Here is a 16,098-nt window from a genome sequence, read left to right as displayed (position 1 = left end):
ATCGGGCCTTGCATAGTAGGCTGAAAAGTGAGTTCTGGCTACTAGGTACGACATATATATATATATATATATATATATATATATATGTCGTATCTAGTAGCCAGAACGCCCTTCTCAGCCTACTATGCAAGGCCCGGTTTGCCTAATAAGCCAAGTTTTCATGAATTGTTTTTCGATTACCTAACCTACCTAACCTAACCTAACCTAACTTTTTCGGCTACCTAACCTAACCTAACCTATAAAGATAGGTTAGGTTACGTTAGGTAGGGTTGGTTAGGTTCGGTCATATATCTACGTTAATTTTAACTCCAATAAAAAAAATTGACCTCATACATAATGAAATGGGTAGCTTTATCATTTCATAAGAAAAAATTAGAGAAAATATATTAATTCAGGAAAACTTGGCTTATTAGGCAAATCGGGCTTTGCATAGTAGGCCGAGAAGTGCGTTCTGGCTATTAGGTACGACATATATATATATATATATATATATATATATATATATATATATATATATGTCGTACCTAGTAGCCAGAACTCACTTCTCAGCCTACTATTCAAGGCCCGATTTGCCTAATAAGCCAAGTTTTCCTGAATTAATATATTTACTATAATTTTTTTCTTATGAAATGATAAAGCAACCCTTTTCTGTATGTATGAGGTCAATTTTTTTTTATTGGAGTTAAAATTAACGTAGATATATGACCGAACCTAACCAACCCTACCTAACCTAACCTAACCTATATTTATAGTTAAGGTTAGGTTAGGTAGCCAAAAAAAGCTAGGTTAGGTTAGGTTAGGTAGGTTAGGTAGACGAAAAAACATTAATTCATGAAAACTTGGCTTATTAGGCAAATCGGGCCTTGAATAGTAGGCTGAGAAGTGCGTTCTGGCTATTAGGTACGACATATATATATATATATATATATATATATATATATATATATATATATATATATATATATATATATATATATATATATATATATATATATATATATATATATATGTCGTACCTAGTAGCCAGAACTCACTTCTCAGCCTACTATTCAAGGCCCGATTTGCTTAATAAGCCAAGTTTTCCTGAATTAATATATTTACTATAATTTTTTTCTTATGAAATGATAAAGCAACCCTTTTCACTATGTATGAGGTCAATTTTTTTTTATTGGAGTTAAAATTGACGTAGATATATGACCGAACCTAACCAACCCTACCTAACCTAACCTAACCTATATATATAGGTAAGGTTAGGTTAGGTAGCCAAAAAAAGCTAGGTTAGGTTAGGTTAGGTAGGTTAGGTAGACGAAAAAACATTAATTCATGAAAACTTGGCTTATTAGGCAAATCGGGCCTTGCATAGTAGGCTGAGAAGTGAGTTCTGGCTACTAGGTACGACATATATATATATATATATATATATATATATATATATATATATATATATATATATATATATATATATATATATATATATATATATATATATATATATATATATATATATATATATATATATATATATATATATGTGTGTGTGTGTGTGTGTGTAAGATTAATCACAATAACACCACAATATTCACGTGATTCGGTTATGCATAAGTATTCACATAGAACAAATAAAACGAAAATAACCTGAGCGATTCATGGAGTTAGAATATTTCCAAGGAGTAGAGTAGAGCGTTAATCCATGAGTCTGGCCTCATACAACCCTGCACACCTAAGTAAATTATGCAACATAAACCAAATAGTGAATAACGAAAGAGACATATTCGGAATAGTCTAATTACAATTTCAATCATACTTCTGGGAATAGGCCATTTACAGAACTATCTATTCTTTACATACTTTTATATGTATATATGTATCATGAGATCTCCTGTACCATTGCAAGGCCAGTCAATCAAATTTACCTCATTAGTTCCTCACTTCCGGGAAAATATAAGTACACAACTTTCTCACGCTGACAACTCACAGGGAGTCCCTTCTGTGTATGGGAGAGTTACCGGCTGCGTGTAAGGGCAGCTGGACGCCTTCCTCCATGTATGGTAGTTACCGGCGGGGTATAAGGGCAGCTGGATTCCTTCCTCTATGTATTGTAGTTACCGGCGGGGTATAAGGGCAACTGGACCTCTTCCTCCATGTACCCATTCGTACGGTTCACTGAGATTACCTCTTAGTAATAATCAAATGTTCTCCACGAGTCCCGCTTTCGCTAATCTCTGTGACAATAGTTTTTCTTGAGAAGAAGGTAGGAGGATATCCTCGACATCTTTGTCTTTCAATGATCCTTCAGAAAGAATGCCTGCGGAGTAATGCATAGACTCCTCCAGCAGTTTTCTCTAGACGTTTACGTTCACACTCACCATGCCGGGTATATATATATAATCTTGCTCTGTTGTAATTTCCATCTTAACTCAACTGTCAAGGAAACGTCGGCCATAAACTAGGTCACTCTCACTCGTGTTAATGATAAATTCCACAGATCCCTGTTTCCACAGTTACCTGTCCAATGTCAGCTTTTGATGACTCTTTAACTTCGATTCCAATCGGCTTAAACATCGGCTCCTTCTTCTATGACGTCTGTACAGCGAGCGGCAAGAGCCAACCAATCATTGGGCAGACACTATTATGTGTCACCTACCATGTAACCGTTGGTTCCCTTAGGCCACGGGACTCGAACGTGATCTAGATTTCCATGATATCACAGGTATCCAAGCATAGTATTGTGTTCCAGAACATTCTGGTGAAACATAAAAAGACATATAACAAATTTTTTCGTATAACTCTTAATGTAACTGTTAAACTCTTGGAGTACAAGATGTTATCTAGTAAAAGATGTGAGTAAGTAGTGCAGGTACTATACGATTGTTTACACGACTTGAGTACACACGATGATATCTCAACCATGACTTGGTTATATTTACTCCCAGCGGCTGAAGCTTGATGTAAGTACATCTTGTCTTTCAGCAAGTATAACATGTTTCTCGTTCCTGGAGCCATCACTACACGATTGTTAGTAATAACGACTATCCAGGATGCGTCTAAACGGCTGCAGTGACTAGCCAAGATGAGCACAAAACATGTAACAAGACCTTCAGGAAGTGATTGTTTACACACAGGCATAATGGTAACAGACATATTCGTGTTTTAGATCATTATCAAATACAAAAATGAGTAATGTAGGGTTGGATTAGATAGTGTTTCCAAACTGTTGGGTTATTTCGGTCATAAGGCGGTTCGTCTTGTTGATAAAATAACCCAATTCCAAAGTTCTTTGTTTAATTGTAAGAATTGTTGCAGGTGTATCTTCAACATTTTATTTAAAACTTGTTCCCCCTCAGACACTTGAGTGCAGGTGGAAAGGCTGGTATAGTAGTGGAGGTGGGGTCAGTGGTCTTCCAGGACCAGCTGGCCCGGGACCACCTCCTCCAGCAGCTGTGGGGAGACACCAGAACCACCTGCCGGACCGTCTTCCTCGACCTCACCGCCAGTAATGCCACGACTGCGGCTCTCGAGTAGGTCAATGTTTAAAAAAAAGTGAATAGATAATACAAATTCGTATATATTGTTGATATGTTATATTCCAGATATATGAAGTAATTAAGGTTTAATGTTCTGATTCCTATTATTATTTGGATTAGGAAGATTTTTGTAAATCTTGATCAACATGGAGGAAAGTGGCAATACATGGAGTATTGCCACTTTAAACGCCTGTTCAACTCTTGTTGTTGTCAAACCGACACAAAGCTGTACATAAACCTTCATCAACATTTACCCAAATGGGTAAAAGACATCAACAATTTATTCCCTATTGTTTAAAATGATCACCAATTAGTCAAGTTTTGCACTATATATTAGCAATAATTAGCCTGATTGGCATAAAACGTCAATGGTCAAGGCGAGTACAAAATGTGACTTTAATATTTTAATAAAATCAGTGTTCTCACGTAAGCCGGAGAGCAAACTTCATTTATTTAGTGTGAGTGATGGGAAAGTAAATGAAGATACTCCCTATCTGAAATGTTGATGAGATTACCAAGATTCATATCAGCAAAACTAACGAATTGTTATGGAAAAATTGTCTTTATAATGTTGCAAGGTCAATTAATTAATCAAATTCTGAACAGAGCAACATACCATTAATACGTAGCACTTAACTCACTCTGAATGAGAAGTACATATTCTCTCCCTTCTTCAGGTTCATAAATGCAGCATCACTGTGGAAAGAGTCAGGAACTGGCGTAGTGGCGCTGGGAAGGAGTGCCGGGGTGAGGGAGGTGCTCCTCCACCACAGTCTCCGCAACACCCTCCACGCCCTCTACCTCGCTCTCCACCACCACACCTTCAATAACCAAGCGGGTTCTTTGACAATTTCGAAGGCTCTAAGACGAGGTAAAAGGTCAGAAACTACCCTATACATATAATATATATATATATATATATATATATATATATATATATATATATATATATATATATATATATATATATATATATATATATATATATATATATATATATATATATTTTGGTAGCAGTCTTTCCTGTAGACATATATTATTAAATTTGACCGAAAAAGTAAGATTAATAATTCTAACACGAATTTTCTCAATCTTTCGTACATTTCTTTTCACAGTTGGAGGTAATTCAAAAATCAATTCTCCAAAATTCATTTTTATTTCTAGTCTGACGCGACACGAGCGCGTTTCGTAAAACTTATTACATTTTCAAAGACTTTAGTTTACACACACACAACTTTAACTTGCAAACACTAAACAGAGTTTAAACAGCTTTGATTTTATACCTGCATTTGGGTGAGGTGATATGTTACAACAATTTTGGATGAGGTGAAAACAAACTTTCAACACAAGACAGAACACGAAACAATGGGTATAATATTTTGTAAGTTAAAGGAAAGAATGGAAGTAACTGCAAAGGACCTATTGGCCCATATTTCTTGATGCTTCTATATTGGTGCGGAGTCTTGAAGTGGGTAGAATATAGTTGTGCATTAATTGGCTGTTGATTGCTGGTGTCGACTTCTTAATGTGTAGTGCCTCACAGATATCAAGCCGCCTGCTATCGCTGTATCTATCGATGATTTCCGTGTTTTTTGTTAAGACTTCTCTGGTGATAGTCTGGTTGTGGGAAAAGATTATATGTTCCTAAATGGAGTCCTGTTGCTTATGCATCGTTATTCGTCTGGAAAGAGATGTTGTTGTCTTGCCTATGTACTGAATTTTTTGAGGCTTACAGTCCCCAAGTGGGCATTTGAAGGCATAGACGACATTGGTCTCTTTTAAAGCGTTCTGCTTTGTGTCTGGAGAGTTTCTCATGAGTAGGTTGGCCGTTTTCTTGGTTTTATAGTAAATCGCCCATTGTATCTTCTGATTTTTGTCTGTAGGGATAACGTTTCTATTAACAATATCTTTCAGGACCCTTTCCTCCGTTTTATGAGCTGTGGAAAAAAAGTTCCTGTAAAATACTCTCATAGGGGGTACAGGGGTTGTGTTAGTTGTCTCTTCAGAGGTTGCATGGCGTTTCACCTTCCTTCTTATGATGTCTTCAACGAAACCATTGGAGAAGCCGTTGTTGACTAGAACCTGCCTTACCCTACAGAGTTCTTCATCGATTTGCTTCCATCCTGAGATGTGGCTGAGAGCACGGTCGATATAAGCGTTAATGACACTCCTCTTGTACCTTCCTGGGCAGTCACTGTTGGCATTGAGGCACATTGCTATGTTTATTTCCTTAGTGTAGACTACAGTGTGGAAACCTCCGCTCCTTTCCTTGACAGTTACATCTAGAAAGGGCAACTTCCCATCCTTTTCCATCTCGTAAGTGAAACGCAGCATGGAACTCTGCTCAAATGCCTCCTTCAGCTCCTGCAGATGTCTGACAACAGGTATCTGTGTAAAAATGTTGTCAACATACCTGCAGTATATGGCTGGTTTGAAATTCGTGTCGACTAAGACCTTTTGTTCGATGGTACCTATGTAGAAGTTCGCAAACAGGACACCTAGGGAAGAACCAATGGCAACCCCATCTACTTGTTTATACATGTGCCCATCCGGGCTCAAGAAGGGTGCCTCTTTAGTACAAGCTTGTAGTAGTTTCCTTAGAATGTTTTCTGGTATGTCAAGAGGAGTACAGGCAGGATCACGATACACTCTGTCCGCTATCATCTAGATTGTTTCATCCACAGGTACGTTAGTAAACAGTGATTCTACGTCCAACGAGGCTCTTATCCCTGTGGCCCGTGTTCCCAGCAGTAAGTCAACAAACTCCTTTGGAGACTTCAGGCTGAAGGTGCAAGGGACATAAGGAGTCAGCAAGCTGTTGAGTTGCTTCGCCAGTCTGTACGTGGGTGTGGGTATCTGGCTGATGATTGGCCGAAGTGGGTTTCCAGGCTTATGTGTCTTGACATTTCCATTCGCGTATCCAGGCTTATATTCCCCAATAATCTTTGGCAGGTGTAGTCCGGGTTTCTTGGCGTTCACAGTTTCGATCAATTTGTTGACCTTTGCCTTCAATTCGGCTGTAGTGTCCTTCGTTACCCTTTGGAATTCAGTTTGGTCAGAGAGAATGAGGTTCATTTTCGCCATATATTCGTCTTTTTTTAAGAATGACGTATATTGGTGACTTGTCACCTCTTCTGACTACTATCTCCTTGTTCTCACGAAGGCTCTTAGCTCCCGCTTTGAGCTCGGGGGACAGTATGGTGCTTCTGTAATTGCCTCGATTATTTCCTCCTTTCAGGAGGAATATATATATATATATACATATATATATATATATATATATATATATATATATATATATATATATATATATATATATATATATGTCGTAACTAGTAGCCAGAACACACTTCTCAGCCTACTATGCAAGGCCCGATTTGCCTAATAAGCCAAGTTTTCCTGAATTAATATAATTTCTCTAATTTTTTTCTTATGAAATGATAAAGCTACCCATTTCATTATGTATGAAGTTAATTTCTTTTTATTGGAGTTAAAATTAACGTAGATATATGACCGAACCTAACCAACCCTACCTAACCTAACCTAACCTATCTTTATAGGTTAGGTTAGGTTAGGTAGCTCAAAAAATGAGGTTAGGTTAGGTTAGGTAGGTTAGGTAGTCGAAAAACAATTAATTCATGAAAACTTGGCTTATTAGGCAAATTGGGCCTTGCATAGTAGGCTGAGGAGTGCGTTCTGGCTACTAGGTACGACATATATATATATATGTCGTACCTAGTAGCCAGAACTCACTTCTGAGCCTATTATGCGAGGCCCGATTTGCCTAATAAGCCAAGTTTTCATGAATTAATTGCTTTTCAGCTACCTAACCTACCTAACCTAACCTAACCTAACTTTCTCGGCTACCTAACATAACCTAACCTATAGAGATAGGTTAGGTTAGGTTAGGTAGGGTTGGTTAGGTTCGGTCATATATCTACATTAATTTTAACTCCAATAAAAAAAAAATTGACCTCTTACATAATGAAATGGGTTGCTTTATCATTTCATAAGAAAAAAAATAAAGAAAATATATTAATTCATGAAAACTTGGCTTATTAGGCAAATCGGGCCTTGCATTGTAGGCTGAAAAGTGAATTCTGGCTACTAGGTACGACATATATATATATATATATATATATATATATATATATATATATATATATATATATATATATATATATATATATATATATATATATATATTTATATATGCGAACAAGCCTGAATGGTCCCCAGGACAATATGCAACTGAAAACTCACACCCCAGAAGTGACTCGAACCCATACTCCCAGGAGCAAACGCAACTGGTATGTACAAGACGCCTTAATCCACTTGACCATCACGACCGGACAAAATGAGGTGATAGCCGAGGCTATTTGAACCACCCCACCGCCGGCACTCGGATAGTTATCTTGGGCATAGCATTTTACCAAATCATTTATACAATATTTATATATATATATATATATATATATATATATATATATATATATATATATATATATATATATATATATATATATGTCGTACCAAGTTTTCATGAATTAATTGTTTTTCGACTACCTAACCTACCTAACATAACCTAACATAACTTTTTCGGCTACCTAACCTAACCTATAAAAATAGGTTAGGTTAGGTTATGTAGTGTTGATTAGGTTCGGTCATATATCTACATTAATTTTAGCTCCAATAAAAAAAATTGACCTCATACATAATGAAATGGGTAGCTTTATCATTTCATATGAAAAAAATTAGAGAAAATATATTAATTCAGGAAAACTTGGCTTATAAGGCAAATCGGGCCTTGCATAGTAGGCCGAGTACGACGATCTGGCTACTAGGTACAACATATATATATATATATATATATATATATATATATATATATATATATATATATATATATATATATATATATATGTCGTACCTAGTAGCCAGAACGCACTTATCAGCCTACTATTCATGGCCCGATTTGCCTAATAAGCCAAGTTTTCATGAATTAATTGTTTTTCGACTACCTAACCTACCTAACCTAACCTAACCTAACTTTTTTGGCTACCTAACCTAACCTAACCTATAAAGATAGGTTAGGTTAGGTTAGGTAGGGTTGGTTAGGTTCGGCCATATATCTACGTTAATTTTAACTCCAATAAAAAATAAATGACCTCATACATAATGAAATGGGTAGCTTCATCATTTCATAAGAAAAAAATTTGAGAAAATATATTAATTCAGGAAAACTTGGCTTATTAGGCAAATCGGGCCTTGAATAGTAGGCTGAGAAGTGCGTTCTGGCTACTAGGTACGACATATATATATATATATATATATATATATATATATATATATATATATATATATATATATATATATATATATGTCGTACCTAGTAGCCAGAACGCACTTCTCAGCCTACTATGCAAGGCCCGTTTTGCCTAATAAGCCAAGTTTTCATGAATTATTTGTTCTTCGACTACCTAACCTACCTAACCTAACCTAACCTAACTTTTTCGGCTACTTAACCTAACCTAACCTATAAAGATAGGTTAGGTTAGGTTAGGTAGGGTTGGGTAGGTTCGGTCATATATCTACGTTAATTTTAACTCCAATAAAAAAAAATTGACCTCATACATAATGAAATGGGTAGCTTCATCATTTCATAAGAAAAAAAATAGAGAAAATATATTAATTCAGGAAAACTTGGCTTATTAGGCAAATCGGGCCTTGCATAGTAGGCTGAGAAGTGCGTTCTGTCTACTAGGTACGATATATATATATATATATATATATATATATATATATATATATATATATATATATATATATATATATATATATATATATATATACATATATATATATATATATATATATATATATATATATATATATATATATATATATATATATATATATATGTCGTACCTAGTAGCCAGAACTCACTTCTCAGCCTACTATGCAAAGCCCAATTTGCCTAATAAGCCAAGTTTTCATGAATTAATTGTTTTTCGACTACCTAACCTACCTAACCTAACCTAACCTAACTTTTTCGGCTACCATACCGAACCTAACCTATAGAGATAGGTTAGGTTAGGTTAGGTAGGGTTGGTTAGGTTTGGTCATATATCTACGTTAATTTTAACTCCAATAAAACAAAATTGACCTCATACATAATGAAATGGGTGGCTTTATCATTTCATAAGAAAAAAATTAGAGAAAATATATTAATTCAGGAAAACTTGGCTTATTAGGCAAATCGGGCCTTGCATAGTAGCCCTAGAAGTACGTTCTGGATACTAGGTACGACATATATATATATATATATATATATATATATATATATATATATATATATATATATATATATATATATATATGTCGTACCTAATAGCCAAAACTCACTTCTCAGCCTACTATGCAAGGCTCGATTTGCCTAATAAGCCAAGATTTCATGAATTAATTGTTTTTCGACTACCTAACCTACCTAACCTAACCTAACCTAACTTTTTCGGCTACCTAACCAAACCTAACCTATAAAGATAGGTTAGGTTAGGTTAGGTAGGGTTGGTTAGGTTCGGTCATATATCTACGTTAATTTTAACTCCAATAAAAAAAATTTACCTCATACATAATGAAATGGGTAGCTTTATCATTTCATAAGAAAAAAATTAGAAAAAATATATTAATTCAGGAAAACTTGGCTTATTAGGCAAATCGGGCCTTGAATAGTAGGCCAAAAAGTGTGTTCTGGCTGCTAGGTACGATATATATATATATGTCGTACCTAGTAGCCAGAACTCACTTCTCAGCCTACTATTCAAGGCCCGATTTGCCTAATAAGCAAAGTTTTCCTGAATTAATATATTTACTATAATTTTTTTCTTATGAAATGATAAAGCAACCCTTTTCTCTATGTATGAGGCCAATTTTTTTTATTGGAGTTAAAATTAACGAAGATATATGACCGAACCTAACCAACCCTACCTAACCTAACCTAACCTATATTTATAGGTAAGGTTAGGTTAGGTAGCCAAAAAAAGCTAGGTTAGGTTAGGTTAGGTAGGTTAGGTAGACGAAAAAACATTAATTCATGAAAACTTGGCTTATTAGGCAAATCGGGCCTTGAATAGTAGGCTGAGAAGTGAGTTCTGGCTATTAGGTACGACATATATATATATATATATATATATATATATATATATATATATATATATATATATATGTCGTACCTAGTAGCCAGAACGCACTTCTCGGCCTACTATGCAAGGTCCGATTTGCCTAATAAGCCAAGTTTTCCTGAATTAATATATTTTCTCTAATTTTTTTCTTATGAAATGATAAAGCTACCCATTTCATTATGTATAAGGTCAATTTTTTTTTTATTGGAGTTAAAATTAACGTAGATATATGACCAAACCTAACCAGCCCTACCTAACCTAACCTATCTTTATAGGTTAGGTTAGGTTAGGTAGCCGAAAAAAGTTAGGTTAGGTTAGGTTAGGTAGGTTAGGTAGTCGAAAAACAATTAATTCATGAAAACTTGGCTTATTAGGCAAATCTGGCCTTGCATAGTAGGCATAGAAGTGAGTTCTGGCTACTAGGTACGACATATATATATATATATATATATATATATATATATATATATATATATATATATATATATATATATATGTCGTACCTAGTAGCCAGAACGCACTTCTCAGCCTACTATGCAAGGCCCGATTTGCCTAATAAGCCAAGTTTTCATGAATTAATGTTTTTTCGACTACCTAACCTACCTAACCTATCCTAAGCTAACTTTTTCGGCTACCTAACCTAACCTAACCTATAAAGATAGGTTAGGTTAGGTTAGGTAGGGTTGGTTAGGTTCGGTCATATATGTACGTTAATTTTAACTCAAATACCCAAAAAAATCCTCATACATAACAAAATGGGTAGCTTTATCATTTCATAAGAAAAAAAATTGAGAAAATATATTAATTCAAGAAAACTTGGCTTATTAGCCTAACCTTGGCCTAACCTTGGCCTAACCTGGCATAACAGGTACGCCTTTAACCCACTGCACCAACTGCTCAGACCCTTAAAAGAGATGGTAATTTTGGAGTATTTATACACACCAAAGACCACAATCTCCCAAGAGCACTAGAGCAAGTGAGGGGTCATTTTTACGTTTTTCATCAAGTCCCTGTTAATATGGGAGAACACTGTGTCTATGCTCGAGGCACAACTCTCCTAAACACGAGAGTGAAGTTATACAACTTTAGAACACTTTCCCACCAGGAGACTCGAACCCTAGCCAGCACAGAAGCCTTCCAGCAAGCCTTCCCCTCACTTGCTCTAGTGCTCTTCAGAGATGGTGGTCTTTGGTGTGTATAAATACTACGAAATTACCATCTCTTTTAATCGTCTGAGCGGTGGTGCAGTGCGTTAAAGGCGTACCTGTTATGCCAGTTGCTGGAAGGCTTCTGTGCTGGCTAGGGTTCGAGTCTCCTGGTGGGAAAGTGTTCTAAAGTTGTATAACTTCACTCTCGTGTTTAGGAGAGTTGGGCATCAAGCATAGACACAGTGTTCTCCCATATTAACAGGGACATAATGAAAAACGTAAAAATGACCCCTCACTTTCTCTAGTGCTCTTCGGAGATGGTGGTCTTTGGTGTATATAAATACTCCGAAATTACCATCTCTTTTAAGGGTCTGAGCGGTGGTGCAGTGGGTTAAAGGTGTACCTGTTATGCCATTTGCTGGAAGGCTTCTGTGCTGGCTAGGGTTCGAGTCTCCTGGTGGGAAAGTGTTCTAAAGTTGTATAACTTCACTCTCGTGTTTAGAAGAGTTGTGCCTCAAGCATAGACACAGTGTTCTTCCATATTAACAGGGACTTGATGAAAAACGTAAAAATGACCCCTCACTTGCTCTAGTGCTCTTGGGAGATGGTGGTCTTTGGTGTGTATAAATACTCCGAAATTACCATCTCTTTTAAGGGTCTGAGCAGTGGTGCAGTGGGATAAAGGCGTACCTGTTATGCCAGTTGCTGGAAGGCTTCTGTGCTGGCTAGGGTTCGAGTCTCCTGGGGGGAAAGTGTTCAAAAGTTGTGTGTATATATATATATATATATATATATATATATATATATATATATATATATATATATATATATATATATATATATATATATATATATATGTCGTACCTAGTAGCCAGAACTCACTTCTCAGCCTACTATGCAAGGCCTGATTTGCCTAATAAGCCTAGTTTTCATGAATTAATGTTTTTTCGACAACCTAACCTACCTAACCTAACCTAACCTAACGTTTTCGGCTACCTAACCTAACCTAACCTATAAAGATAGGTTAGGTTAGGTTAGGTAGGGTTGGTTAGGTTCGGTCATATATCTACGTTAATTTTAACTCCAATAAAAAAAAATTGACCTCATACATAATGAAATGGGTAGCTTTATCATTTCATAAGAAAAAAATTAGAGAAAATATATTAATTCAGTAAAACTTGGCTTATTAGGCAAATCGGGCCTCGCATAGTAGGCTGAGAAGTGAGTTCTGGCTACTAGGTACGACATATATATATATATATATATATATATATATATATATATATATATATATATATATATGTCGTACCTAGTAGCCAGAACGCACTTCTCGGCCTACTATGCAGGGCCCGATTTGCCTAATAAGCCAAGTTTTCATGAATTATTATTTTTTCGACTACCTAACCTACCTAACCTAACCTAACCTAACTTTTTCGGCTACCATACCTAACCTAACCTATAAAGATAGGTTAGGTTAGGTTAGGTAGTGTTGGTTAGGTTCGATCATATATCTACGTTAATTTTAACTCCAATAAAGAAAAATTGACCTCATACATAATGAAATGGTTAGCTTTATCATTTCATAAGAAAAAAATTAGAGAAAATATATTAATTCACGAAAACTTGGCTTATTAGGCAAATCGGGTCTTGCATAGTAGGCTGAGAAGTGCGTTCTGGCTACTAGGTACGCCATATATATATATATATATATATATATATATATGTCGTACCTAGTAGCCAGAATGCACTTTTCAGCCTACTATACAAGGCCCGATTTGCCTAATAAGCCAAGTTTTCCTGAATTAATATATTTTCTCTATTTTTTTTCTTATGAAATGATAAAGCTACCCATTTCATTATGTATGAGGTCAATTTTTTTTAATTCGAGTTAAAATTAACATAGATATATGACCGAACCCAACCAACCCTACCTAACCTAACCTAAACTATCTTAATAGGTTAGGTTAGGTTAAGTAGCCGAAAAAGTTAGGTTAGGTTAGGTTAGGTAGGTTAGGTAGTCGAAAAATAATTAATTCATGAAAACTTGGCTTATTAGGCAAATCGGGTCATGAATAGTAGGCCAAAAAGTGCGTTCTGGCTACTAGGTACGACATATATATATATATATATATATATATATATATATATATATATATATATATATATATATATATATATATATATATATATATATATATATATATATATATATATATATATATATATATATGTCGTACCTAGTAGCCAGAACGCACTTCTCGGCCCACTATGCAAGGCCCGATTTGCCTAATAAGCCAAGTTATCCTGAATTAATATATTTTCTCTAATTTTTTTCTTATGAAACGATGAAGCTACCCATTTCATTATGTATGAGGTCAATTTTATTTTATTGGAGCTAAAATTAACGTAGATATATGACCGAACCTAACCAACCCTACCTAACCTAACCTAACCTATCTTTATAGGTTAGGTAGCCGAAAAAGTTAGGTTAGGTTAGGTTAGGTAGGTTAGGTTGTCGAAAAAACATTAATTCATGAAAACTCTGCTTATTAGGCAAATCGGGCCTTGCATAGTAGGCTGAGAAGTGCGTTCTGGCTACTAGGTACGACATATAAATATATATATATATATATATATATATATATATATATATATATATATATATATATATATATATATATATATATATATATATATATCAGAAGATACAATTGACGATTTACTATAAAACCAAGAAAACGGCCAACCTACTCATGAGAAACTCTCCAGACACAAAGCAGAACGCTTTAAAAGAGACCAATGTCGTCTATGCATTCAAATGCCCACTTGGGGACTGTAAGCCTCAAGAATTAAGTATATAGGCAAGACAACAACATCTCTTTCCAGGCGATTAACGATGCATAAGCAACAGGGCTCCATTAAGGAACATATAATCTCTTCCCACAACCAGACCATCACCAGAGAAGTCTTAACAAAAAACATTGAAATCATCGATAGATACAGCGATAGCAGGCGGCTTGATATCTGCGAGGCACTTCACATTAAGAAGTCGACACCAGTAATCAACAGCCAATTAATGCACAACTATATTCTACCCACTTCAAGACTCCACACCAATATAGAAGCATCAAGAAATATGGGCCAATAGGCCCTTTGCAGTTACTTACATTCTTCCCTTACATTCATTCTTCACAAAAATATTACTTACTTCTTACTTACATTCATTCTTCACAAAATATTATACCCATTGTTTCGTGTTCTGTCTTGTGTTGAAAGTTTGTTTTCACCTCGTCCAAAACTGTTGTAACATATCACCTCACCCAAATGCAGGTATAAAATCAAAGCTGTTTAAACTCTGTTTAGTGTTCGCAGGTTATAGTTGTGTGTGTGTGTAAACTGAAGTTTTTGAAAATGTGATAAGTTATTATGAAACGCGTTAAAGTGTCGCGTCAGACTAGAAATAAAAATTAATTTTGGAGAATTGATTTTTCAATTACCATCAACAGTGAAAAGAAATATATGAAATATTGAGAAAATTCGTGTTAGAATTATTAATCTTACTTTTTCGGTCATATATAATAATATATGTCTACAGGAAAGACTGCTACCAAAATATACTAATGCATATATATATATATATATATATATATATATATATATATATATATATATATATATATATATATATATATATATATATATATATATATATATATATATATATATCATCAAGATCACAAGAGTTCCAACCGGATACTAGGGTAATGATAATATGCAATAAATCACAAATACACTGTCAATGGGACAGGCAATAACATGCACAATAATAATGTCACACAATACTAAATGTGTGGTGTATGTGAAGCTCACATTCACAGACGAGTGTAATGCCGTGATACCACACAGATAAACACGCATACTCCGTCGATTCACCTATGCCTGTGACAGGTATGAAAGGTGAGAACTGTGGTTGATACTCAGATCAACACAGATACAATAAAACAATGACGAGATCTTGTACTTACAGATAGGGTACCTCTCTTTATTCACTCACTCACTCAGGCAAATTTATGCAAGAACTCGTAGGTTTCCTGATAGCTGGTTCCCTCGTTCTGAAGTGAGATCATTGACGACTAGGCTTTCCCACAAACCGCATGAGGGGTACTCGCAGGAGGGCGCTCTGTATGTATAACCGACACACGCACACACTCTGGCACTGCCGGTGAATAAGGGTGGTGACGTCAA

The 16,098-nt window shown here is 35.2% G+C and overlaps 1 protein-coding gene across 1 annotated transcript in view; it reads left to right on the top strand.

Moving 5' to 3' along the window:
• Positions 1-16,098, top strand: part of LOC123759264 (uncharacterized) — a 263,874-nt gene that overhangs the window by 104,632 nt on the left and 143,144 nt on the right. Inside the window, exons 2-3 of the mRNA XM_069334785.1 lie at positions 3,345-3,518; positions 4,202-4,395. Of these exons, the coding sequence (XP_069190886.1) occupies positions 3,345-3,518; positions 4,202-4,395 (368 nt within the window). The remainder of the gene's footprint in view (positions 1-3,344; positions 3,519-4,201; positions 4,396-16,098) is intronic.

This window comes from Procambarus clarkii, chromosome 32, assembly GCF_040958095.1.
Source record: "Procambarus clarkii isolate CNS0578487 chromosome 32, FALCON_Pclarkii_2.0, whole genome shotgun sequence".
Taxonomy (NCBI): Eukaryota; Metazoa; Arthropoda; class Malacostraca; order Decapoda; family Cambaridae; genus Procambarus; species Procambarus clarkii.
Note: the sequence above shows the minus strand (reverse complement) of the source record. Positions and strands in the feature narration are given on the sequence as shown.